Raw genomic sequence first — 26,869 nt, forward strand, 5'->3', positions numbered from 1 at the left:
CACTTAATCATTCTAAGTACAACTCAGTGTGTATCTTCATATATCAACATTTAGGCTGCTGCATCTGGAAGGCAAATCTAAACCAAAGGAATCTGGTTAGATGGCTCTGAAGGCCACATAGGTAGCCTCTGCCGATGGCCTTTTGGGGTTACTGTCTCACGTAGATGAATGTGTTTGTCTGCGTGCCTCACACTTCACAAGCCTGCAGTTTTCTTTTTACTAGATCCCTTCCCCATCTTGCCCAAGTTATGCTACCAATAAATTTAAATATACCAACTCAATTAGCCTTGTAAGATACATCATCTAACGCCTCACCCAGTAGCCCCTGCCTGAAGGTAATCCCAGCACTGGATGTGTGCTATGCCTGCTGCCTTACCCTCCTATTACCTCGCCGATACCTGGGAGGAGTGAAAGTTGGTGAGAATATTGCTGGTTGTTCAATTCTGACTGTGAGGTTGCTATTTACTGTACAGTACCTGCTGCCCAAGCAAATGTTTAATAATAGGCTATTGTGCAATGTTAGATATAAGAGGTGACCAGATTTATAGGAGTATAGAGGATTAAAATCATTGAGAGAGAGGGAACCTTAAAGATCCTAGGCGTCCAATTCTCTCATTTTATAAATGGGGAAACTGAAACCCAGAGAAGTTAAGAGACTTGCCGCGGCTCACATATCTAAATAACGGCGGAGGCCGTATTGAAAACCAGGTCTCCTGTGTCCCAGTTCAGCATTCTACACCAGGTTGCTTCTCATTTTCATTATAAATGAAAACTCCACCTTCAGCATGAGCCATTTAACTTATCAGGCCTCTAGCAGAACCAAAGCATGCTCTCTCCTTCGCAGAAGGATACTCTGGAATTTGGGTTCATTATGGAGGTAACAGTAAACTTGAAGATTGAAAATTAGCAAAGCAGGGCATTCACCTACACTGAATCTGACGTATAATGAGTTACTTCAGCTCTTACGTTGGGAGCAAGGCAGGGGGCCAGAGGGACAGCAGGAGAAAGATGAAAGACTTGATCGAATTGGTGGTGATTTGGAAAAAAGAGCTTCTAACCGAATGTAATTTCCTTAATAAGTGCCCACTCGGGGGTGAGGGCTACAGTTTATTTCATACAGTAGGTGCTTCCTGAACACTTCATGAATAAACTCACATGCTGGTGTCCTTGTCTCTCCTATTTGAGGTCAATGGAATCAGTAGGTGCCTGTCCTCATGGCCTCCATGAAATGAAAACAATGGTTCCAAACAAGAGCCTGCCTTATCATGAAACAATCTATTACAGGTTTAGCAAAATTATTCTGAGTTCCGACATCAAGATACTTGGGAGCACAGGGAAATTCAGCTTGTTGGGTGCTTTCTGATAATTCGGGAAGGGGACAAGGGAAGAAAAGACTATACATAAATTTTAAATTTCATCATTTTTTAACTAGGGCCTGGGCCCTAAATGACCAGACATGAATAAAGGAGAGCAAGACAGCTCTCGGCTACCTTCATTCACACAGTGGAACCAAGAGGGAAAGTCATAGATTTTCCCGTATCAGCCCAATCATTTCAGGCAGGCCAGAAGGCATGTAATTCAGAAGCTGAGGTGTCTCTGTTGCTTCCCCCTTTCCCCCACATCCCGAAAAAGCACAGACTATGCTGCTCACTCGCCCCTCCCTCAGCCTGCCAGCTAAATGCCCCTTTGCCTTTTGGAACCGCTCCCCTGCAGTTCAGCTTGAGACTGTGCCAGGGGCTACTCATTTCTCTCAGCACCATGCCCATGACCGCTGCCCCTCTTTGGCAGTTCAGGAGGTGTGACAGACCTGCTCAGACAATGCTGAGCAAAGGCGGGGCTGAGTAGGGGGAAGTTCAATGGGCTTTTACCCTTTTTCACTATGATTTCTTCAGAATTATATTCTACAGCAACGCCTCATTTCCTTTATTATTATTCCTGGAAAAGACAGTTTATTACATTTGTTTAGCTTTAAATATAAGATAATTGTTTTAAATTAGAACTTACTTTGAGACTTGCCAACTTCAATATTTATATATGTCAGTGCCCTCCAGAGAAAGATAATAGTCAGAGACAACTGCTCATGATGAGACGTTAGAAAGAAAGAACTTTTATAAAATTCCTACTGGAAGATGACTATTGATGAGGTAGCTCTGACCAACACAAACGAAAATTACTGGGATTTTTTGCAGTGTTATGACATAGCATGAACAAGCAAAGTTGCAAATGATTGAAATATGTGAGCTTTTAAAACTAAATTAATGCTTTATGACAGGGTATTCTGTACCTTCCTCCTTCCCATGTTATAATTTCTTAACAGTAATTTAATTCATATGTGCAGTGAGTCATCCTGGCCCTTGCTGGAGATATGGAGCTCATGGATTTCCTTGGAACCAAAATCTAGAAAACACAAGTTATACCCTTCCCTGAGGCTGATCTCACACAGGTGACATGGAGAGCAGAGAAGGACCCAGATGGCCCAGAGAAGTAGCAGGAAAGCCACTGGAATCAGAGCCAGGGACTTGGCTTAAGGTCCTGGCTCTGAGGCTAATTAGATCTTTGGGAACATGACCTCAGCCTTCTCACCTGTAAAATGAAGGGACTGCACCAAAATTTCTGAGAGTCCATTTGGTTCAAATGGAAACCTGGTCTCTTCCTACAAGAACCTAGGTTCCTCAGAAAACCTGCCCTTGAGACCTAGACAGTTATTTATTAGCTTCCTGGAGCTAAATTATTCATTCTCCATAACCACGAAATGGGTACAAAAACCCCTGCCTATGTTGTCATGGGAACTAAAACAATGTAGGTCACAGGGCTCTGTAAACTGAAAAGTGCTGAACCCATGTACAATCTCTATTTCATTCCCTCAAAGAGGTAGATGAGTGATAGAATTACAGCACTAGCCTTCCCAAAGTTGAGCTATGTCTTAGTAAAGACGAAAGACTCAGCTAAAGAGATGGGACTCAGAATTTTAAGCCTCAGCCAAAGTTGGATGGGAAAACCTTTCCTACATTTTTAAGGGCTCCCCAAATAATCCTTATTGTTTTTAAACCTGGCTGTTTAATCAAACTCCATTAAGACTTTTCTGGTGGAGCACAGATTTGTCCAAACTATAGAAATATCTAAATGGGAGGAAGAAAGAGTCAATAAGTAAGTGTTTTGTTAATGAATAAAGATCCCACGTTTCATTCCTGAAAAAAAATCTGTTGTTTTAGGCCCATCAGCAGAAGCACAAAGCTAGCTTAATAAACCATAAGGATGTGAAAAGTTCACTGTGATGGGGCATACCTGAGAAGTCCCCAGCTGAGGGGGACCCTTGGGAGCATACAGTCCACCCACAGCCCTGTCTTGAAACCAGACAGATGAAGCTGTCTGCTAGAAAATTGAGATTCCCTTTCACTTTTCCACAATTACAAAGTTGTTTGTGGGAGGCCCTGGGAATCATTTATATCATTGAGAGAACAAGAGAAGCCGCCTTCAAACTCCAGTTTCAATAGGCCTGAGAGCCTTCTGGAAACCCAAAGCCACGGCACCACTGGCTATCCCCGGAGAATATGTACAACAGATAAAGCTAATCCAACCCAGTGGGGAGAAGGGTCACTATAGAGCTTGGGCCAGTTTTTTAGTAACATTCAGCTACTGCCACAACTCTTCCTTCTCTGTAATTTCTGTGTGCCTTGGATCTTCAATTCGTAATTCATCCCCTTGTTTTAAATTCCCACCCCTGAGTGAGCCTACAAGAAATACTTGCACATTTGTGTCAGCAGCCTTCCAAGCAGTTGCAGGGAAAGGACTGAGGCAGGGTTCTTTCTTCAACCACTGGGGGCCTGCAAACCTGGCTTATATGAGTTGCTAGCTCTCCTGACCTCCAAATCCCCAGTGGTGGACACTCCAGGGTCAAGGCTGCTCCTACCAAGGTGGCCACCATTTCGGTGAGGCCTCCTTAAACAACCTTACTCTTAATTTCTACAATATCTAGGTGGCAACTGAAGCCCAATGGGTGCTCAACAATATAAACGAAAGCATGCTAAAACCCAGGCCTGGGCAACAGAAATTCCCAAGCAATCTCCTCTGAGCAGCAGAGAGAAAGAAAAAGGCTTGGGGAGAAGAGAAACAGACATATAATGTAACACAGTACCCTGAAATTCATTATACCAAATTTCCATGACTTATTAAGGAATCGAACCTAATTCTGCCCTGATTATTTTGGGAATGTCATTATCAGTGTTGCAGAAACATGTTTAAACCACTGTCTATCAGTAATTTGATGAAAGAAAAAGCTAACAGCTTAAAAATAATGTTGAGAACCCCATGATTTGAAAGAAGCTACTATTAGTAAACTAAGCAGCACTCTAAATAAAGAAAATTACCGCTGTCCTGAGAATTATCAGGAAGAGTACTGAAACACGAACGCTGCCATCCATATATAAGAAATTATTCAAGTGTGCATTTGAGTAATTCTGCATTTTAATTTAACCCTTTGAAACATTAATCAAACCATGGCTAATTATAGGAATTAAGGAATTAAACGATGGAATCTTCTAAAAGATATTATTTAAAAGGCAGTTTATACAATTACTTGTATAGATGTTTGCTTTAAAGAGGAAAACAGTTCTACTGTAATGAAAAGGGTCTTAGAAAATTAAATTAACAAGGGGGGACCAGGCTGATATGAAACTAAATTAGCATCAAATGCAAATTACAGGGTACTTAATGGTAGAAACAGGTGCAGAGAAGAACCCTAAATGAGATAAATGAATAAAACATCCCTCTCCACAAATGTGGAAGCTGACACAAAGTCAATGATATGAATAATTCAGCAGCCTCCACACTGCTGTTGGGGTCAGTCTGCCTTGACCTTTGAAACAGGAAGTAAAATTCAGTTCAAATTTGAGTGACTGGAAATATAACAGTTATTTGTTTTTTATATTTAAAAACCCACAAAATTTTTAAAATACAGATACAGAAAATATGCGATAGAATTACAGTATGAACGAAAGAGACAGTACATAATCAGAGTAGTTGGTAAACAAACAAAATTATTAAATTTTGTTAAACCACATTTCAATAAGAAAATCCTTAAATAAAAACAAGTAAAAGCATATAAACCAGTGCTCAGCTTATTGATCAAACTACCTATGAAAATAAATTTCTAAAATTTTACCCTTTCTTTAAATTATTTTATAATGTCGATGTCAGTGTGAAAATCATGTTATGATAAAAAATTTACCATACATTTTTGTTAATAATGCAGTTATCTTCACATTTGTAAGACAAAATTTGGTTAAATTAGATTTTTTTAAGTCTTTATGAAGCTGCTCTTTTTTTTTTAATCCCAATTTAATAAATGTTGCAGCCTCCAGATGAGTTTATCTTATAAAAACGCAGCCCAGGCTCTAAAAACAAGCTAAATATCTACCGTGGTTTTGCGTGTCTTTTATGTTTCTTTTCCTCCTTCGCCTCCTCAGAAGTATTTTGTACCGTCAACTAATGAACGTATTCCCCTAGTTTCAAATTGAATTTGGAGCTGCTAGAGATTAACATGGTGTGACAACAAACCAAATTTCTATAAGCTAGAAAGACAGCAAAAGACATTCGGCGGATCACCCTCAGCCCTACGTTACAGGGTGTTGTAGCAGCAAAGGTGTTTGACTATAGTAGTTGTCTCTGTCCCCCAATTGGTTCCATTAATGGGACACACAACTTGGCTATCTACTTTTCATCTATCTACTGTGCTTGTCAGATACAAGATCATGTTGAAAGATGAGCTTAATTTTATTTTGTGGATTTGGAGAGGGTTAAAGCTACACACACACACACACACACCCCCCAGCCATCTAGGAGAGAGCAGTGGCAAACTAAGTCTACGAGATAATTAACCACAGGAACAAGTTTGAGAAATGCTCCTTATAAACCCAAGTGTTTGGCGGAGAGGCAAAACTGAAGATGCAGGGTATGTGTTTTTTCCTAATTATTATTATCATCATCATATCGGCTAAATCACTCCTCACTCGACATTTAATAAAGGGTGCTAGACCAAACACTGCTGATGTGGGGCTTGGCGTAATGACTGACCTGAGCGAAGGTTTGTGTACAGAGTGGCTCCCCATTAAATAGGGCTCTGTGGAGCCAGCTGGTTCTCATTTTGAAACAACCGGTTTCTCTATCCCCAAGTGCTAAAGAAAATAATCCCTGCGATCTATGACTACACACTTTCACAGAGGCAGCAATGAGAATTTGATTGTGGAGATAATTAAAGTCATTCCTGGAACTTCCAAGAAAAAAAAGGGGGAAGAGGTGGGGTCGAAGGAAAGAATAGTCAATGATCGCGTTTAAAATTAAACTATGACAAATCATTCCCAGTGCAGAAGAGGGAGGAGGCGCCCCCGCCCTTCGTGAATTCAGTTGAACCAGCTCTGTTTTCTTCTCCACTGGGTGGGGGTTGGGGGGCTCCAGAGGGAGGCCGGAGATGCCATTAGTTGGGGCCGAAGCACCCTTGTGTCCAGCTTGGACCCCGACGTCCAGTTTGGATGCTGAGGAATTGAAACACATCACTGATGACACATCGCAATGAGATTTTTTTAAGTTTTGATCTTAAATAAAATAGCCAAGGAGGAACCTATCTGGATCTTTTAACAGACAGTCATTCCAGGCTGATCCAAAATGCTGGGACTATTTTAACACTAAGAAAAAACAAAGAAGCTATCAGACGTCCGAAGGCAATATGTTTTGTTTTAATGCTACCCTGTTCTTCATAAGAACCTGTCCTCAAATAGCCCAAATGACATGCAGCTAAACCTGTGTGCACTGCACCCTGCAGATTTCATGAGCTTTGTGGGGGGGCAAGGGACTAAGATATGTGTCATCTGTCTGTCTCCCTTTAACAGAAAGAAGAGAGGGGCTCAGTGAGGATGATTGGAGGCCTCTCAATTAACCTGATTAGTTCAGCACATTGCCCTCATGAGTGACACCTTATCTAGAAAATGAGGGAGAACTTCCTTCCTTGAGTAGAGGCAGGAGCCCCCTTAAGCCGCAAAGATGAAGCCTATCAGATGTGAGCGGCCTCTCTTCTCCTCCCCTTTCCCAGCTGGAAGGTCAGAGAGACCAGCAGCCTGGGAGCCTGATTGGATTTTGTGTCCTGAGGACAGGAGGCAAGCTCCCATCTGCCCAGGTGGCCTTGGAGGAGGCTGGGAAAAGGGATGCCCTGTGGGCAACTCCGAGCCTCTTTTTTCAGAGTCAACCAGGCACATGATGGGATTGGGGTGGGGGGACAAGAGGGTTGGGGGAGGAACAGAGAAACAAGAGAGAGAGACAGAGAGAGAGAGAGGGAGGGAGGGAGAATTTAACACTTTAATCACCAGAGTAACATGTCAATATATACCTGCCTAAAAGAAAACATGGTAAATTCTTAAGTCTTTTAACATTATGTAAAACAAAGGCACCGTTGAAACATCTGTTACCCTCACGCTGATTTCACGTTTAATAGAATAATGGGAGGTGACCAAGGTGCCATAAAAATAAAGCTTTCCCCAAACTCTCTGAAATCTGCTTACTTGCAGAGGATGGGGGGTGTGTGTGTGTGTGTGTGTGTGTGTGTGTGTGTGTGTGTGTGTGTGTGTTTTTTTTTAATTCACGTTGTCCTGGGTAATAGACATATTAGTTACCAGAATATATCTTTGAAAATGTGCTTTGTGAGAAAGTCAACAGCAGGGTTTTTCCCTGACTTGTCTATTCTGTGATTTACTTGATCAATTAAACAGTTAGGCAACGAGGGGATTTGCATGGTAATCGTGCGAAGATTAACATTTTTAAGTGTAACAAATTTAATATCTTATCGCACATTTTCTGTTTTTCATCATTCTTTGATGGCAGTGCCTTCTCACTTTATTGTGCAGTTATAACAAGCCTGTCTTTACCCAGAGAGATGAGGCCACCAGATTCAACAAACTGCATTTCTAGCTTCTTTCATTCTTCCTTCCATTTCACAAAAACATACACTAGGCAGGCACCTCTTGCACAGGAGCAAGGCGCTGTGCGGCATGGTGGGGGTACCACAGTGACCGGCACACGCGAATCACTGCCCTCTGGGGCTCACGGCCTACCTCCAAACCAGTTTATCTGCCTCAGGAAAACCAGAGGGAACTAAAATTGAAATTTCATAGCTGGAAAGAGCCACAGAGATCTCTTCGTTCTAGGCCTTATTTTAAAAATAATAGCCACCTCCCACTGAATATGACTTCCGTGCCACCACCCTATAAAGTAGCAACTTCTACTCTTATCCTGGCCTTAAAAATGAAGAAACTGGGGCTCAGGGAAGTTAAGTAATGTGCCCGAAGCCCCACAGTTAACACTGGAAGAGCCAGGATTTGATCCGAGGTGGTCTGACTCCACAGCCTATGGTCTTCACCATTGTGTAGATGGCCTGGGAGGAGCACAATAAAGCCATGAGTTTGCCCAAACTCAATACCACTGGGTAAGAGCTAACAGCTCAGGGATACTTTTCCTCTGCATCTTGATCCCTATTTAAAATAGCATTCCTCTACTTTTAAAAAATCAACATATTCTTTGTTTACACTTAGTATTCCAATTTTTGTTTTCAACTCTGAGGCACCGAAAGCTCCATGAGGGCAGGAACCATGCGTTTTGTTCACTGTTATCTCTCCAAGCCTGAAAACAGTGCACTGCATATAGTAGAAGATCAATAATTTTTTATGGAAAGGGAAAAAAATGAGTGACTTCATCCAAGGGGCTCAGCTACCATGATAAACTTCAGTGAGTTAGTTTTGCTTGTAAGAAAGGTCCATGGAGATCATCACATTAGGAATAAAAATCCACACTGGGTGTGTTACATCCAAATTGTGAGAGCTACCTGATTTCAAGTACGCAACATGTGCCAAGCCCAGTGCTAGATATTTTAAGTCTCGCAATTCTTCAACATAGAAATAATCTTCACCATTTTAAAGATGTGAAAACTTAGTCCCCTGAGGCTCAGGTCCTGGTAAGTAGCAGTGGAAGGATTTGATCTCTCAGCAAATGGACTCCAAAATCTCTGCCTTTTCCATAATATTCTGCCTTCTCTCAGATCTCTCATTGGGAAAAAGCAGGAGAGTGCCTGATTTTCCCACATGAAACACAGTGGTTTACTCATTGGATTAAATGAGGGCACCAGAACTCAAACACTGCTCCAGCAATGGGTACAACAATTTAGATGTCACATTATTATTTTTTTAATCCCAAAATTTAAGTGCAAGGTCTACTAAGAAAACTGTTTAAGTAAAGAAGTTTAGAGTCATCCGTGGAAAGGATGAATTGTGGATATCAAGAAAAATAAAGGAGGCTGTATGAGATACTTTTTTTTACTGGGCATTTGAGGAATGAAAAAAATCAGGCTGAGAGCTAGGAGATGAATTTCCCAACCACTTGCCTTGTCACTTTGCAAGTATCATTCAGGCAGAAGTTACTGCTAATTCACAAAGGTTAGGGATTTTGGTTTTGTGTTAGGTGTTCATAGGCCAGGATTCTGATGCTGGTCAAGGAGAATTGTGCACAGCCAAAAATGGACACTCCCATTCCTGACGCCACAGAAAGAAGCACTCAGGTTTTTTAAAGATACCCTGAGATTAGAATCTGCCTTTAAGATAATACCAAGATTATGAAGAGAAACATGGATTTTCTACACTGTAATATCTTCAGAGATAACCAGATGAACTCTTAACCAACTTTCTTTTCTAAAAAGAAAAAAACAAAAAAAAACTTTCTAATAAATACAAAAGAGACTTCTCATTTTTCATCTTTGTTTTTTTCTTTGTACTGTGTGTGTGTGTGTTTGCATGTGAGAGTAACCAAACCTGATGTAGGTCCAATGTTCTTCAGACTAACTTTCCATTTATTCTGTGAGGGACTTCCATCAACAGTGCATTCAAGACTACTAAAAATGATATTTTAAGATATTACTAACAGATCAGAATACTAATGGATGGGAAACATTAAAAATTGGAGTAAATCCCAATAGTTTATCTATTGAACAATAATAAATAAATTGCAAGTAGCATGATTGTCTGATCTTCAGATAGAGTTAAAAACAAACAAACAAACAAAAAAGCTTTAGTCAAATTGCGGTTTCTCTGGAATGGTAGATAAAGGGAACCTCTGACCATGAGAGAAGTCATCACCACAACCTTTACATGCACCAAAATGCAAAACTCTTTCCGAAACCTTATGCAATATGCATAGTAGCCATGCCCGGCCTAAAATCGCGCAGGCGCAATGAGATGATGGTTCCCCTTTCTCCCCTGCCCCGGGCCCGAAAGCGTTAAAGAGCACAATAGGAGAGCAAGTGCGTGTACGGGGCAGGATTTACTGGCATTTACTTTTAATCTATGGCCTTCGCTCTGTAGCTTATCGGGCCTCTGTCAGTCCCTTTTCTCCTTTATATTTCACGAGGAGCCCCCCACGCTGCTGCTGAGAGACAGAGCCCAAGTGTCTATAAGCTTTTTGTCAGGTAAAAAGAGAAGAAAAAGGGAAGGAACAAGAGGAAAAGCAAAGCTAAGAGGCATCTATTAGATGTCACCAGGCTTTTGTATTCATGTCAATGATTCGGGATTAGAGTATTTGAAACAATCTTGAGAGGCATCAAAAGGCCCACGGAGCGAGAGGCTGCGCTGGCATATGGCAAAGGCGCGGACAATCTCTTATTAAAGACGTGTTGGCCGACACTATTGCTCTATATTATATTACCAAACGACTGTGCCGCCCGCACTTGGCGGGATGGCATAGCTACCGAGGGCCATTTTGGAGGTGATTGTGTGGGATCGAGCTATGTGATTTGCCGGATGGTCTAGTTAAGTCTTTACGAGTAGGGTTTGGAGGCGAGTTTGGGACTGGAACCAAGCACTTCACCTTCGGAAACAAATCCCCAAAGCACGCCGAAGGCCACTCCGCTCCTCCTGCAAGCAGGTTTCGATTACGCAGCTCAAACGCCAATGGCCTTCTCTCCCTCAAAATCAGTTTCATTAAGTTTACATTATTCACCACATATGACCCCCACCTCCCATGGAAATATGCAGTTTTGTTGTTTTGTGTTTGGTTGTGTGTTTTTTTGGCTTGACTCTCCTTCCCATGAAGAACACATACACACACACACACACACACACACACACACACACACACACATGCTCGGCTTCACACTTCAGCAGGATTAAGGCAATTAAAATTCTATTACAATAAGTACTGTAACAATAAAACTTTCATTTGCTTCTGGACAAAGGCTTGTAATTGGAGAAAGAGTTTGGGAGGAAGATTTATCTCCACCTACCCACACCTTTAAAGGCAGCGAGCAACCAAAGACAAACCTGTACTGTTCACCATATTTCATGGATTGCAATTGGAGTATTTAGGTCACAATTATATTGTCCTGGGCAGTATATAGTTACACAGTCTGTATAGGGAGGGATGGGCTGCGAGCAGGGGAGGGAGGAAGAATCTGTCGTCTGTTTCAAATAGTACCTCACACAATTTAAAAGGACCAAAATACCTTCTCTTTATATGCAGGAACCTCTAAAGAGAGTTTTTTAAATCTGGTCAATTTTTATTAGAAGAGTTTGGTCAGATGCCAGCAGTAGAAAAACGAGGGAAATTTATCAATGAAGAGTTGCCCTTGAGGGTTTTTTCCCATTCTAAGCAACTTCTTTTAGAAAAGTAAAAGCATATTTAATATAGTGATATATTCTCATCACAAACTGACAGTGCGAAGTTGTAAGATGCCACACAGGGGACTTTGTACTGCTTTTCTGTGTTTTTCTAGAACCATTACAAAAGCAAAGTTATGATGACATGGGGCGAAAAAAACAAAACACAGAAAAAACACCATGAGCTGACACCCAGGCCAGTTACACATATACACTGCTGATTCTCTGAATCTCCGTTAAATACATTTCTTGGAAGTTGCTGCCATTATCTCCTTTACAGGAAAACCACTGTTGTTCATTATACAGCGTCTGCAGGAGTACTATGCCATGTAAAAGTGCTTTGCATTATGATATATTGTCAGCATATTTGAAATGCATTTTAATGTATCCTGGCTGGGTATTTGGGAAAAGCTGATAGCAAATGGGATATAGCCTGCTATTAGCTTATTGTATTCGTTATTTTCTTATCACGGCAGCAAACGGCAGAGAAATGTACAGGGTTCATCTCATATTCAGAATGGTATTATCTGATATGTGATAAAATTGAGAACGATACTCTCTCACATAAGTCTCATTCCTAATAATCGCATATGAATTCCCACTGAGAAAACAAATGTTTAAATACACTAGAGTTAATAAACAACCGTAAATTCATGCTCTATGTCGACGACGCTGGCTTGTCACTTTTGGGAAAAAATGCAACCTCTGAAACCAACCAAGAAGACAGCAATTATCCTGCCCGGGCCAATTGTAAAAGGTGGATTCCTCCCCTTACTTTAACCCAGCATTCCAGGCTAGGGAATCAGGTGATATAAAAGCTGATCAGAAGTCCAAGAAACGCATCTGCACCTCTGGTTTTCCACACCCCAGACAATCATCTGTGCATCTTACAGAGGGATTATGTTTAGTGGTTGGTCCTTCTAAATATTTTGGATGAAGACCAAAATATTAAGAGTTGAAAGGTCAATGAAATGAAGCCAAGAAACTGTCTTTTTAAAAAGCCTCATTTGCAACTTTAATAAAAGTATATGTTTATGTTCATGTTAGTTGAGGACTTTATTTTTACAGAAGATAAAAAAGAAAAAATTGGTAATGAATTGGGGGATCTACATCTGTTGATAAAAGACAGAAGGAAGTTATTTATTGTTGAGGGTCTCAGATGCCTTCACAACCTTATGATTGTGAACGGAGGAATTAGGATATACCCCGCCCTGTTCAATGGGGGGGGGAAACCCTCACGCAGTGATATCCTAATTCTAAAGTTTACTGTTATTTTCCTATGATACAAATGAACAGACTACACGTCCTAGAAATACATCGGGATCAATTTAATCAAGAAATGCTTGCTGACAACACTGCACTTTTCGGAAAAGTCCTATCACAGCACTTATCTCTCTTAGGGGAAGATGAAATCTTAAATAAAATTGGTTCTTTGAACAACCCTGACGTGGTTAAGCTTTTCTGCTCAGATGACACCCATCTTGTAATATCAACAGGTAAAATAAGCATTTGAATATTTTCACTCCTGAACATTTTCTTTCAGCCAATAATCATAAAACAAACCCAATTCATGTTGCCTAAATGAAAGTGATCTAGATATGGGAGCTCTTTTAAAAATACTGAAGAAGAAAAAAACAAATACAGGCTTTTTCTTTCTTTTTAGGAGACCCTTGAGTAAATGGAAGAACAGTAATTCTAAAGAGACTCGGTTTCTCGTGCTATAAAATTGGTGTACGTATATTTGTTATGTTGCATGTCAAAGCTTACATCTCAGACATCGATGCAAGAATTTGTATAAGTGAAAAAGAAAGACAAATCTGTTAAGGTTACAATCCACAAACCCAAAATCTTTAGAGGTATCTTAGTTGACTGGCTTTCAAAATCCATGCTTTAAATACTGGCTGTGAGGAATTCGAAACTTGCAGGTACTTGAGCTACATATCCCGAAAGGCTACATCTAAATTCACGTGAGACAGGAGAAGGTAATTTGAGGAAGAATTGCATCCTTTATTATTTCTATTTTTAAAAATTCACTGTTAACTGCTCAGGATCCACAGTACAAGGAAATGAAGAATTGGGCTCTTATTTTTTTTTCCCCTTTACTTAGTGGTCTAACTATTCCATCAATCACACTGATCCTAAATTGAAAAAACAAACATACAAATATTCAGTCACCCCCTATCCTGTTCTACTGAAAATAAGTGACACAAATCCGGCGAGAAACTTTAGGGCTCTATGTGGAAGGAATCCTACAGTATAATTTGGAGAAAGAAATGTTTTTATAAGACCATCTGTATTCATCCATGTCATTGCCCAAAGATAGTTTAGTGAGGGGAGGGTAGGAAAATAAAGAGTTTTGTGAAGCAAATCAAGGATGGATGGTAATCCTAACAGCCAGAAACAGAATGACACTCTGCACATTTAACATATCCAGTTCAAGCATTTACAAAGAAGTTTCCACATGGAAAATGGAAGCTTATTTTTACAGATTCAGAAAAACTGGGTTCCCAATTCAGACTACCCTATGTGACTTTTGTCATTATCATCTTTTCTGATTCTTACAAAGTAAACCTAATTAAGAACCTCCCTCATTAGTCTTCCAGAAAAATTAGCACAGCTTATGCTAATTACTCCTGCAAAATTTAATAAACTCATTGAAATGGGAATAGTCTAATGAGGTTTTATTTATTGAACTTAGGTAACTCCAAGGAAAAAGGTTAAGACACAAGGATATCCAATGTGGTAATAAAACTACAATTTATTCAATTTCTAAACACGAATTTTATTGCAAACCTTTTAAATTCAAATATGAGTTACTGTGTGAATACGTTAAATCAATCTCCACCATAATTCAATAACTGCAAGTCATTTTTTTTTTGCTTTGTACTTTAACAATAATTACTACACATAGCTCTTTACCTCGACAATAATGAAATTTGCTGTTATTAGTTCCTGGTCATCAGCTATTAAACGTAATACATTTGACTTTTCCCATGTCTACACAGCCCAAATATCTGGATCATCAGGCACAGCCTAGGTTGTATAATTCTTAATCAAGCCATTTGGCACCGGGCAGAAATATAACCTGGCAGTTAACTCCAGATGCACACTTCCTCCAGTTGCAGGAATTTTCCAGCAAACTTTTTGGACGTGACTGGACAAATTGTCACAATTGTAAAAAGAGTCTTTTTTCTTACTTTGTTGCATGCTATTAAGAAGGGATGAAGTAGAAACCCATTTTCTAAATCAGTGTGCTACTGCTGATGTTGTTCATTTCCCTTTTTGGATAGACTATGCCAAGCTGATGTCCCCAAATCACTGGCGGCAAATAACACAGCCAAAATTCAACACAGAAATAGCTTACCCTGCACCAATGCCGTATGACCAGAAAGCCTCTTCTATCTATACTATAAATAGTTTTCCTGAATAACCACTGCTAAAAGTCTTTTTTTTTTTTTAGCTGTGTTCTTCCAAAATCCGAAGGACAAGCAAAGAGAGCTAAAAATTATTGGTGCCCAAAAGGTAACTGCATGTTAAAATCATGCTAGATCCTAACATAACCATTGCCTAGACCCTCAGCTCTGTAATTACATATTGTATGCGTCTTGTAAAAACAGTTACTACCGCTACTGAATGCAGGTCCCGTAACCTATTTTTACAAAATATGCAGGGATTCACATCCATAAATCTGAACACAAATCAAACCCTAAGCATGTAACACAGATATTATGCAATCAGTAATAGAGAAGCAAATTGGAAACTATGAAATTCAAACACGGTTGCCTTCATTTTTTTTTTTTTCCTTTGCAGCAATTTTATGGAATTGAAAAAATCTTCTCTATTTTGCCCTTTCTTGTGTACGCTCTTTTCTTGTTACTCTCTGCTCTTGTCGTTAAAAATGCAAGTTTCACGTATCAGCACAGACAAGGCTGGAGCTTTTCAAACCTTTGGCAGACTGAAGGACAAATAAATTCTGAAAACTCGGATGCAAATAAGAACAGCTAAATGGGGTTTTGCATATCAGCTGGCATCACTGCTTAAAAAGACAGTTCACGGGAGACAGTGGCAACAGCCAGCAAATAAACATAGGCTGGGGCTTGTGCAGACGCACTGGGTTTCAGCTGTTTTTAAAACTCTCCTCTCTTAAGAGACCAGCGTTGGCTACACACTGTTTTCTACTTTGTTCAACCAAAAAGGAGAGAGAAAAAAAATGCAAAGGATAAATGTCATGAGCAATATCTCTAAAGCCACCAACAGTATAAAGTGCGTACTTACTTTGCCTAAATTGTTTGAACTACCCCAGCCAAGAAAAGGTTTTAAGTACCCTACTGGGACAGATGCAAAGCGGCAACAATAGAAGCCACACTAATGCAATCCAGGTAACACAATCCTGTTTCAAAAACACGGGCCGGGCTAATTACAGCGCTGCTGAGTCAAGTTTCTTCTGCCATCGCAACCCACAGGAACAGGTCAAAATCAAATGTTATTCAAACCACAGTCATATCAAACTTCTGTATCAGAGTCACGGCTTAAAACCAAACGAAGAACTTAAAAGCTTAACCCATTCACAAGCAAAAAAAAAAAAAAGTGTTTTCATTGAGGGTGGCAAGGTAAGGTTCTTGTCATAGTCTAAACCAAAAGGAACTGGGTAGGAGAACAAAATGCTCACAGTCTCAAAGTTTCAGGGACTATTTGGGTTGGTCCTTTGATCAGAACACTTTCTTTATAATGGATGAGTAAGAAAAACTTGCTTAAAATAACAAGTGGTGTTTTGAAGAGGTGTATTTAAATGAAACAAAGAGAATAAAGGTTACACTTATTTTATCTTATTTGAAGATTTACCTTCCATTGCAGAAAAAAAATACACGCACGTGAGCGCACACACACACACACACACACGTGTGTGTGAATGGCAGGCCTGCTCTCGCAGATACACATGCTATTCTAATTCTGTAGGCAGCACAAAACCTCGCTACACCTCAAACATGTACCTGTGTTAACTCTGAATCAAGTATATTAATATTTATCTGTTGGGCAAAAGTGTGTGTTGTGAATGAATATTAGTGAGAGATATTTAATTAAAATATCTGATTGAAACATGATCTTTATAAAGCTGCTTATCCATCAAAATTGGACTTAAGCCTGAAGACCTACGAGTCAAAATCAACAACTAGTGTTTCGTCATAAATTATGATGAAGAAACACTTTTCAGCTTTACTGAAAAATGATACAGCGAGTCCTTAAAAGGTAAAGAATTGGGAAGACAGATAAGTGGGGAGGGGTTGTCAAAAATCAGTACTACCAGACCCCAAAAGGGACTTCTGTTCAGCTATAGGTTTCTTCACGGAGGACTCAGTCCGTCTTACTTGCAGGACTCCTTTCCGGCTACTGGAGGGTGCTAGCTCTTTTCCTAGCTGACAACCGACAGTATCTATAAACCTTCCAGACCATTTAACTCTCAATGAGTAGTGCTGTGTAACAAATGGTTTATCATACATGTTTCCATACAATGAATTTCAATAATTAAAATGTAAAATGAATATTTGGAATGCGACTTAGCATAATATGTGCACATACTGACTTGAAATTGCACTGAACAACTAAAGCAGATTTATCGTTCCATAGTGATTTACTCGGTCATGTCAGATTAGTAATATGGATCTGTTTAAAAACACGATAATTAAGACAAGCAGGATAAATTAATCAACTTACAATACAGTATGAGCTGCAATCAACCCAGGAAATAACAGTAGGAAAATCTTGGTTCACAGATCTCTTTAAAACTGCTTTTATGCATAAATAAAACCTTAAAATGTAGATGGATTGCATCCAACAGAACTACTGTAGCTAAAAGTGATAATGATTCCAACATTTTTCAAATAAAAGTTAAATATTTATAAGCACCCAACCGCATTTCATAAATCACAAACTATTATTATTTTATTTCTGAAGCTTCCTGGCACAGCATGAGGACTGAGCCACAGAAAGTCAGGAAAGAAAAAAATATCCTTTTAGGAGCATGAATCAGACACGAAACCGGAGCAATCCAAGAAAACAGGCCTCCAAAGAACATTCCATATGGCTTTCCCAGGAATCGCACTAGCTCGGCGCAGATCAAGTCATGACCGACAGGCGACTTTCGGCCACATGCATTCCTAACCCTCACCCGTGAGCGACACGAGGCAGGTGTTTCGTTATAATAGGGAGTAAGAACCCAGTGAAAGTAGAGTGGTCCCTACCTGTCAATTATCACTGGATCTGAGGGAGTCTCATTTCGGTTGCCACAGCTTTTCTTGTCACAACAGCGGCTATGGAGCAAAAAGCGAAAGGATTTAGTACAGCCATTACAACGTGAAATCATCATTGAGGCAGACAGAGGTTCAAATTGCTGGGTTGCAAATGCTAGAATTACCACAGAGCCATACCTGGCAATCAACGAATCCCTGGGACAGAAAATTCTATTTGGGTCACCTATGGGTTAACGGCCAGGCTTAACCTCTCCCTGGAAAAGCAAAAGGGACCATCCGGGAGCCAGGGCTGGCAGCCCTAAGAGGGGGTCTCCCATCGCTGCCCGAGGTGCTGGAGGGTTCCCTGTGAAAGGCATGACTGTCGCATCTACCCAATGAGAACATTCGGGGTTGTGGGTGGCTCAACCGTTCTTTCCTCAGGATCCCACTAATTGTGCGGAAGGCGTCAATAATGAGGTCTGAGTGATTTCTCCCCCTCCAGTCATTTTGTGTTAAGTGGATTCCTTTTCCTTCCCTTTCTTTTTTACGGGAGGCATCTTCTGTTGCCAACCACAGGCCTGCCAAAGCCCTAGAGCTGTAAGTGTTTGCTTTAGAACCATCTTCGTGAGGATAAAAGTGCAACGCAACAATTAAGGCAAACGAGAAACGAGATAAAAGGAAGTGGGGATCAGCATGTCCTCTGGCTTCTGTGCCCCACGCTGGCCGCCACCAGTTTTCTGCAAGCACCGGGGACAGTCGATCGAAAGGCTAGCACGGCCCTGGCAGTGGGCTCTCTTTATTAGGTCAGAAAAAGCAGCCATGGGCAAGAAAAGCACCCACTATCCAAATCCCGCCCCAGCTGTGACCTTAAGACTGTCAGTGTTTTGGGGTTTTTTTATACTAAGATGCTTCCAAAGGGTAAAAAATTATGACTTTTGAAAATTACCTGTGATCAATGGAAACCTATCCATCTGAGACTTGTTTGCAAACAAAACGTGTCCACTGGGAAGTCTACACCCAGGGGCACACTATGAAAGCAACTATTTGATCAGTCAAGGAGGTAAGGAAGTTAATCAAGGGTTATACGTTACCATGACCACAAATAATATGCATTTTTCTTCCTCTTTCTTACACAGGCACACACACACATTCGACTTAGTGAATCACAGAGCCTAAATTTAGAGCTGCTAGAGAGAACCAAACACTGAACTTCACTTTTAGGACCCAGAAATATACTTCTGCATCGGGAGACGTTCACCAAAGCCGGGAAGTCTGTTTCCCGGCTGTAACTATATCCCTGAGAAGAGAATCAGCTTCCAAATTTGGTGCTAATTCTGCTTGTCTTTCCTATGTTCAGAAAGCAATAGCAAGAAGTGTATCTCCACTGTCAAAGCCCCAGCTAAAAACCACGCCACCACCTATAGTCCTTGCCTTTCTGATTCTGAGGGAACTGTTTCCTCCAGGCCTGAGTTCTGCTAAACCAGAACTCTGGGGATAGAAAGCCCTTTAAAAGGGTCCAAATGCCTAAGAGACACATGAAGGAATAAGGAATGAGAAGTACTGTGGTTGGGATGAATGCAAAAAAAATAGGTTAAAAACTCAGCGCTGTCATCCCTGAACGCTGATCCTCTAAGCTCACATTTCAGAGGCAGAAGAGCACAGTGGTTAAGAACATGGCTCTGGAATCAGACAGAACTACCTGTGTCACCTTCGGCAAGGCACTCCCCCTCAGAGTCTTAGTCCCCTCATTTGTAAAATGGAGCAATTGTTGTACCGAACTCTAAGTGGGGAGGCGCAGATTCAATGCGATGAGGGTGTAAAGCCGGGCTCCAAGACTGGGCCTACTAAGCGCTCAGCATCACTGTCACTCCGGGCACCTGCCTCCTCCAGCCTCCTCCATCACATCTGAACAAGGCTGCCCTGTGCTCTGCCAAGGCGGCAAGTCTCCAAAAGCAGCCCATCCACAGAGCCCCTTTACCCAGGGAGAAAACCAATGAGTAGGATGGCTTATTTCTCTTTTCTGTTTTCCATTTCTTTCTTTCCTTTTCAAAACAGTGAGTGGGCAATGGAAGTCCCCAGGGGCCACGCCCTCACCAAGGTCCTGCCCAGACTAAACGCCCCCCAGGGGACTCCTCCAATTTGCAAGATGATAATTGTGGAGTAGAATCTACACCTCAAGCTTATCTGATTCTCTCCCTCCCCACTGCCACCGCCCTGGTCCACGTCATTTTCATTTGTCCTTGGACTCCTCCAGTGGCCTCCCACCTGGTCTCGCTGCCTCCACTCTTCACTCCCTGCAACAGCCTGAGGATCTTTTCAAAACCTCAATGGGACTGTGTCACTTCACTGCCCAAGACCTTTTCGTGCCTTCCACAGCAGTTAGAATAAATCTACGGCATGACATGATACCAGGCCACCTCCCAATCTCCTGTCACTCTCTTCTGACTTGCCAACCTGCAGCCTCGATGGCCAATTTCAATCTCTCTGATGTGGCCCGTTCAGTCTGACCCCAGGCCCAGGCCAGGGCAGGCCTCCCACCTGCCTGCTGCTCCTTCCACCCTCCCTGCTCTTTCCTCTGAGAGGTTGGCCCTGACACCCGCCCTCAATCGAAGTTAGGTTTCTCCCGGTTTTTCCTCTCATGGCACTTAACACAATGTAAATTACATTTTTACATATATACATGATGTCCCCAAAAATGCATACCCACACTTTGAATAATTATAAAGGCCGTGTTTATTAAAACACATTTCATTTTCAAAATTGAGCTATCAGCTGTTAAAGTGTGTATACATTTTGGGTGGACACCCTGCATTTGTGTGTGTTTTTGTTACCATCTTTCTCCACACACACACGCCCCCCTCATTAACCCATATCCTTCACTAAGGAAGAAAATGTTGGTTGTATTTACCTACGGAGCAGCATAAGGCCTAGCATAGAACTTAGAAGCTCAAATATTGGGTTGGCTGATTGATTAACTTCATGATTGAATATAATGTATTGGGGGAATGCAATCCAAGAAAACAGAAAGGTGACAGATAAAGAAAGCCAAGCGGACCCTCAGGGCAGGCACTGCTGATGGAAGGAAGGGTCACCCCACCCCATACACCAAACCACCGCCCCCAGGCGAGTGCTGCACTAGGCCAGAGATTTGTCCTTTGACTTAAGCACTGTCCCTATCTCCTTAAAATGAGAATGCCTTTGAGAGAAGCCAGAGGAGCTGAAGCATAAATGAGAACCACCCTCTGTGCTGTGGCCCAAGGGACCCAGGGGAACAGGTCCATTTGGAGAAGAGAGGTGTAGAAGGAAGGACAGGAAGGGACTAAAATGGGGGGGGGGGGGGGGGGAGAAACCAGAGCCAGGGGGCTGCTGGAGGTCACCTAACAGTTATAGAAACTTTAGGCAAGGGATGAAAAACAGCCCAACAGGTTCCTGTCTCCCCGGCCATGTCACTGTGTCACACAGTTTTCCCAAAATGAGATGCGTGGGCCCTGCTCTGCACCTGGGGTGGCGACAAAATAGTGTCTATGGTATGAGCCCACTTTAAATATATATGTGCATGTGTATGTGTGTGCACACATATATGTGTGTACATATATTATATACAGGTACATGTGTATATGGAATTCTGTGCAGCAAAAAAGAATGAAGGTGGGTTTTTACACAAGATCATGAAAAGAAGTCTACATTATATTGTGAATTGAGAAAAACCAAGTTGCAAAATAGTATGTATGGTATGGTCCTATTTCTGGGAGAAAAATGTGAGAGAGAAAGAGAGATGAGGGAGGGAGGGAGGGAGGGAGGGAGGGAGGGAGGGAGGGAGGGAGGGAGGGAGGGAGGGAGGGAGGGAGGGAGGGAGGGAGGGAAAGAGGACTTGTGGCGAGCTTGGTTCACACCTTCACTTCACTCAAATCTCTGCACTAAGTTTCTGCGTTAGAAGGGCCCCCCTGGCCACTGGAGCTCTCTGGCCCCTCATTCTGCCTCAGTTTCCTTCCTAGCACTCCCCAGATTATATTTCATATTTATTTGTCGTCTTCTTTATTGTCTGACACTCACACTAGAATATAAGCCCCACGAGGGCAGGATCTTGAACTTTTTAATTCACCTTTATATTCCCGGCAACTAGAACAGAACCTGGCTCACTCTAGGCCCTCGGAAAATATTTTTTGAATAAATGAATGGACACTTCAAAGCCGTAGCCTGCAGCGACTGGAATGAGAATGGGGAGGAATGGAGGGTATGTATTTTATTTAAATACATCTTCCCTCTTCTGCTATGCAGTGCATATTACTTTCCCACTGAAAAATTATAAGTCAACTGTCAGTGAGAGGATGGTCTTCCCTTAGACTAAGCTGACCTTCAGCCCCCTGTAGCTCCCTAGCTCTAACCCCAGCGCCAAGCAGAGCAAAGACCTGCCCTTCTTCCATGACTGTTTTCTGTGCTCTGAGCTGGACTTCCCCTAAGTTTCTTCCACTGAACTCAGAAGGACCCAGAAAGGTGGGCACCAACCTCCACCATACACAAGATGGGCATCAACCAAGGGTGGTTGAAAAGAGCACAGATTCCCTTATGTTTAATGCAGAAGAGGGCACAGACTGAAAAACTACAGTACCCGGGACAACAGACGCAAGAGCGTTTCAAAGGAAAAGTCACCGCGGTGGTGAAAGAGCTCGTGGAAATCATCACATTCTCATTACTCTGTGATGGATAGGGCTTCGTCTGTTTAAAAAGGTGTTTCTCAGGCTCCTACTTGTGTGTCAGGCACTGTGCCAGGCACAGACCTGGTCTTGGCTCCCTAAAGCAGGTATCTGTAGCGTGGGGTGGGGGGCTTGGAGTTTCCTAATTTGTTTTGTCACAGGGCAGGACTCCCACTATTTGCCATCCCTTCTCAACCTGCAGCGCAGCTGGCAGGAGAGCAATGCAGCCCATCACAGGAGTGGGTACCCGGCGCCTGATGTCGTAAGTACACTGTGGACTCAAAACAGCAGCCCTTTCCCCAGCAGGCTCGTGCGTCTCCTGGACAATTCTGCACACCCAGGGAAAGGCAAACTTATGAGTCCCTTCCGTAGCAGCCTGACACAGGTGGCGTATCTCCAGTGAGCTGACACGCAGCTCCATAAATCACGGCAAGGAATGGCTAGATGTTTCCTAGTTGTGAGACCTGCAGGTCCTCAGCTTAGGAGCATGCAGCTTCCTCCTATAAGCAGAGGCTCTCTCAGCTGGAGGAAAACACCATATCAATCTCTAAGCTTTACAATAAAAAGTAAAATATCTTGCCTGTTTAGCCAAAGTGGCTGGAGAGTGAGATATAGAATTATCAGAAGGATAAGCTCATTCTTTCCCTCAGTTTACATACGGTGTCAATTTTCCCATTCTTAAAAAAAAAAAAAAAAAAAAGATTTGCTCCATTTTGTTTCTTGCGTTAGTTTCTTTGCAGTCCAACTCTCTCCTTGACAGAGCCTCTATCAATTCTTGCCCCCTTAACCCCATAAAAACTGGCTTCATTCACCAGTGGCCTTTTGCTGCTTTTCTCACTTCATGTCCACCTGGAGCTCCCTGGCCCTTATATGGATGGCTCCCCATCTTTGAAACTCCCTCTTTTTATTTCTATGCCCTGGATGCTCGAGGCTTTTTTCCGGAATTCTCGGGCACACCCTCTCTCCTTGCTACGTGTGATTTTTCCCCAAGAATGTACACAAGGACCCCTCTCACTCTATTCTCTTACCCTTGCCAACTCCTCGTAAGCCCATGGCTTCAACTCTCAGCTCTGGGAAGAGACCTCTGAAGTTGGTTGTCTTTCACCCTGACTCTCTTCCCAGCTCCAGGCCACAGGGCCACCCACCTGCAAACCTCTCCACAGAGAAATCTTATCTGGACCACCAGCAAACAGGCCCAAATACTTCTCCATGCATCCTCTGAAATCCCCGCCCTGTCTTACCCTCCTCCCCATTTCTGCAACTACAACCCGCCTACAAGTATGTCCCGCCTTCTCTGAAGAGCCACAGTCCTTTGCCTCGGCTCCCGTCACAGTCAACCCTTCCTACAGTGCAGTCTAGTTATCTGCCTACAGGTCTCCTCTAATCTGTCAGCTCGCCTACCGCAGGGCTCAGTCCTTTTAGGCTCGGCATTCCACAGTGTTTGGCACACAGTAGGTAATAAACGAATGAATGAAAACATCCTTCACCACCACACCTATAAATGCTTTTGTAGACACTTCACTTCCTTTCCAAGTTCTCTTTGCAATCTCTCACTCTAAACAACCATGTGCCAGGTACCTAGCTAGCTAGACACTGGATACTGCTCCTCTGGCTTCTACTTCTGCTTCTATTAATATTAATGTTAATACTAATACCACAGCCACTACTATAAATAATAACAATAGCCATCCAGTACTCTCTGTGTGTGAGGTGCCATAATAAGCATTTATGGGGATTATAGCATTTAATCTTAACACCTACCGATGAGATAATATTTTCCCCCCATGTTACACCCCCATGAACAGCTGAGGCACAGAGGGAAACTGAATAACTTCCCTGCCTTCCAGCCCTTAGCCCAGCCAGGAAGACAGGCCGTGGACTCACAGTCGCAGTGCTGAGTGCTGCGAAGGGAAAGCATGGGACACAACAGGAATGCCTGACAAGGGGTCTAGTTCAGGACAAGGGCCAGGGGTGCTTTCCTGAAGCAACTATGCTGACGGGGGGGATCTGAAAGGCAAAATCGGAATAAGCCAGCAAAAGAGGGTAAAGGAAGAGGCCTGATCAAGGGGGAGGCTGACCCTAAGAACTAAGTCATGCCCCCCCCCCCCCAAGAAGCCAGGCCCTGGTGACGGAAAAAGGCCACTGTCCCCAACAGAGAGCCCACCCCCGGAAACCACCCGGGGCCCTGGAAGGAGAGCAAATCTGCTTTGGCCCTCCTGGGGGCTGGGAACTACCTCCCAAGTGTAGTTCCTATGTTCCATTCATATTTAAATACAGGATGCACTTATAATCAAATCCCTATGGACTCCAGCTTTAAAAAAAAAAAAGGTCTTCATGGGGCCATATTATTTTAAGACCTTAACCACCAGGTATTAGCAGAATGTAACAATAGAATTTAATTTACCAAAAATGTAGAAACTCTCCCAGAATTCCACAAAAGCATGCTGTGCCACCAAGTCAAAGAGGTTTAGTCTCAGAGAGTGGCAGCAATCGTAATCCAACGGAGGCAAGTCCTTTCGTCGGCTTGTGCCGCGGCGTTAGCCCCACAACAGAACTAAGTGGATTTCTTAGATTTGCAACCACCTGAGACACAACTTCCTTCTTTTCCTTTCCTTTCTTTCTTTCCCTTTTTTCCTTTCCCTGCAACAAAACAGAATCATCCCAAGCCCTTTCCTGTCGATGTAAATTCCCTGTGTCTCCTTTACTATCGCTCCAACGCGCTATAAATATACAGCTTTCGTGACATAAACGCAAAGTTTTATTGTGCCGTTAGCCTTGATAGAAAGCACAGCGGAAAGTTGTTTAGAAATTAAATATCTAAAACATGCTATTTTAGAATCCAGGGCCCTCACTATTTCATGTCTGCAATGAAGAAATTCCATCTTGGGGAGAGCAAGCTGTCTTTCACACCATATGGCTAATGGTGGTGCATAGCAATTAGCCAGGCTGATTAATGGTGAACAGACTCTAATTTTATGCTTATAATTGAGCCTGCATTTGCACCCCTGGTGCAAATTCAGCACATCCCAACTTCCACTTACAACAGGCAAGAAATCAAGAGAAATAGAATGGTGTGGAAAGTGAGATTTTTTTTTTCCTAAAGCCCCCTAAAGAGCATCAGATTTGCAATTTAAAAGACTGTTAGCCACACAATAGATGACAGGTTTGTGTAATAGGGTCATGGCGGCCTAGTAAACAAACAGTACCCCTTACACATCTATAGGCAGCCAGGAAAACCATAATCTGTAACATTAACAGGATGACATTTTGAATATGGCTTTTCCCCTCTCAGCCACGCAGTACAAACATCATCATTTGCCTTCAGTGGCTTGAGAATTTTATTTTTCCTATTTTTATGTTTCTGAAAAATAGGAAGAACATCAGCAGTAAAGCACAGCAACCAGCATAATAAGATACTTTGGACCAATGAATTTTAAGAACAAGAAAAATATAAACTGCATTAATAGAGGGTAGGCTTGTGTGTGAAAGGCATAATATATCTTTAAGCATTTCAAGAACAGAATTATTTCTAGCAGAATCCAAACGTGCAGATCTGAGATGCAAATCTATGATATATAGATATTAGTTGGCCTATTGGTTGAGATCCATCTTCCTGTCTGTCTCCTGTTTTGCTAGAATCACATGTAATAGAACATTGAAAATTCATTCTAATGACATGCTAATTGTGGGAAGCTAAAGTACAGTCTGGAGAATAGAAATCCAAAGGAGGTCATTTTTTAATGATTTTACTCGCTTAAATCTGAAAAGTGCAACTCGGCTTTAATCCTACAATTTCTGTATACAATATAACACTAATTTTTGCCTAATAATATCTTCTAAGAGATCTATAACCATGTTTTTGGATTTTGCTACTGCTTTAGAGGTGAAGAAAAGCAACCTGTTTTTGGAATAATTAACAAGTTTTACAAATCACTGAAGCAAAAACTTGTAAAACTCCTGTATATTTTAGACTAATACACTAAAAGTATTTTTTTTAAAAAAAAAAAAAAAGAAAGAAAAAAGGAAAATTTTAGATATGTACATAATTCTAGATAAAGAAGTTAATATCCGAGATATCAGTAAGGAAACACATTAAGCCCTTTCTAATTTATTTCCAACTGTAGAGTTTAAGACTGATTTCCCCACAAGTCCGTGAGCAGCAAATAAAGCCCACCCATGCTGAGGCTCTAACAGGACTGGTCAGCAATAGTCAGGAGCCAAGCATGCTTGAGCCAAGCCTGAATGGCTAACAAAGCAATTAGTA

At 41.9% G+C, this 26,869-nt stretch overlaps 1 protein-coding gene across 4 annotated transcripts in view; it reads right to left on the reverse strand.

Annotated features, from left to right (window-relative positions):
• Window positions 1-26,869, reverse strand: part of EBF1 (EBF transcription factor 1) — a 372,993-nt gene that overhangs the window by 329,765 nt on the left and 16,359 nt on the right. For all 4 annotated transcript variants that reach the window (XM_087816956.1, XM_087816955.1, XM_087816954.1 and 1 more), the window contains exon 6: window positions 17,924-17,992. In XM_087816956.1, the coding sequence (XP_087673082.1) occupies window positions 17,924-17,992 (69 nt within the window). The remainder of the gene's footprint in view (window positions 1-17,923; window positions 17,993-26,869) is intronic.

The sequence above is a fragment of the Miniopterus natalensis genome, chromosome 4 (genome assembly GCF_054644295.1).
Source record: "Miniopterus natalensis isolate mMinNat1 chromosome 4, mMinNat1.hap1, whole genome shotgun sequence".
Taxonomy (NCBI): Eukaryota; Metazoa; Chordata; class Mammalia; order Chiroptera; family Miniopteridae; genus Miniopterus; species Miniopterus natalensis.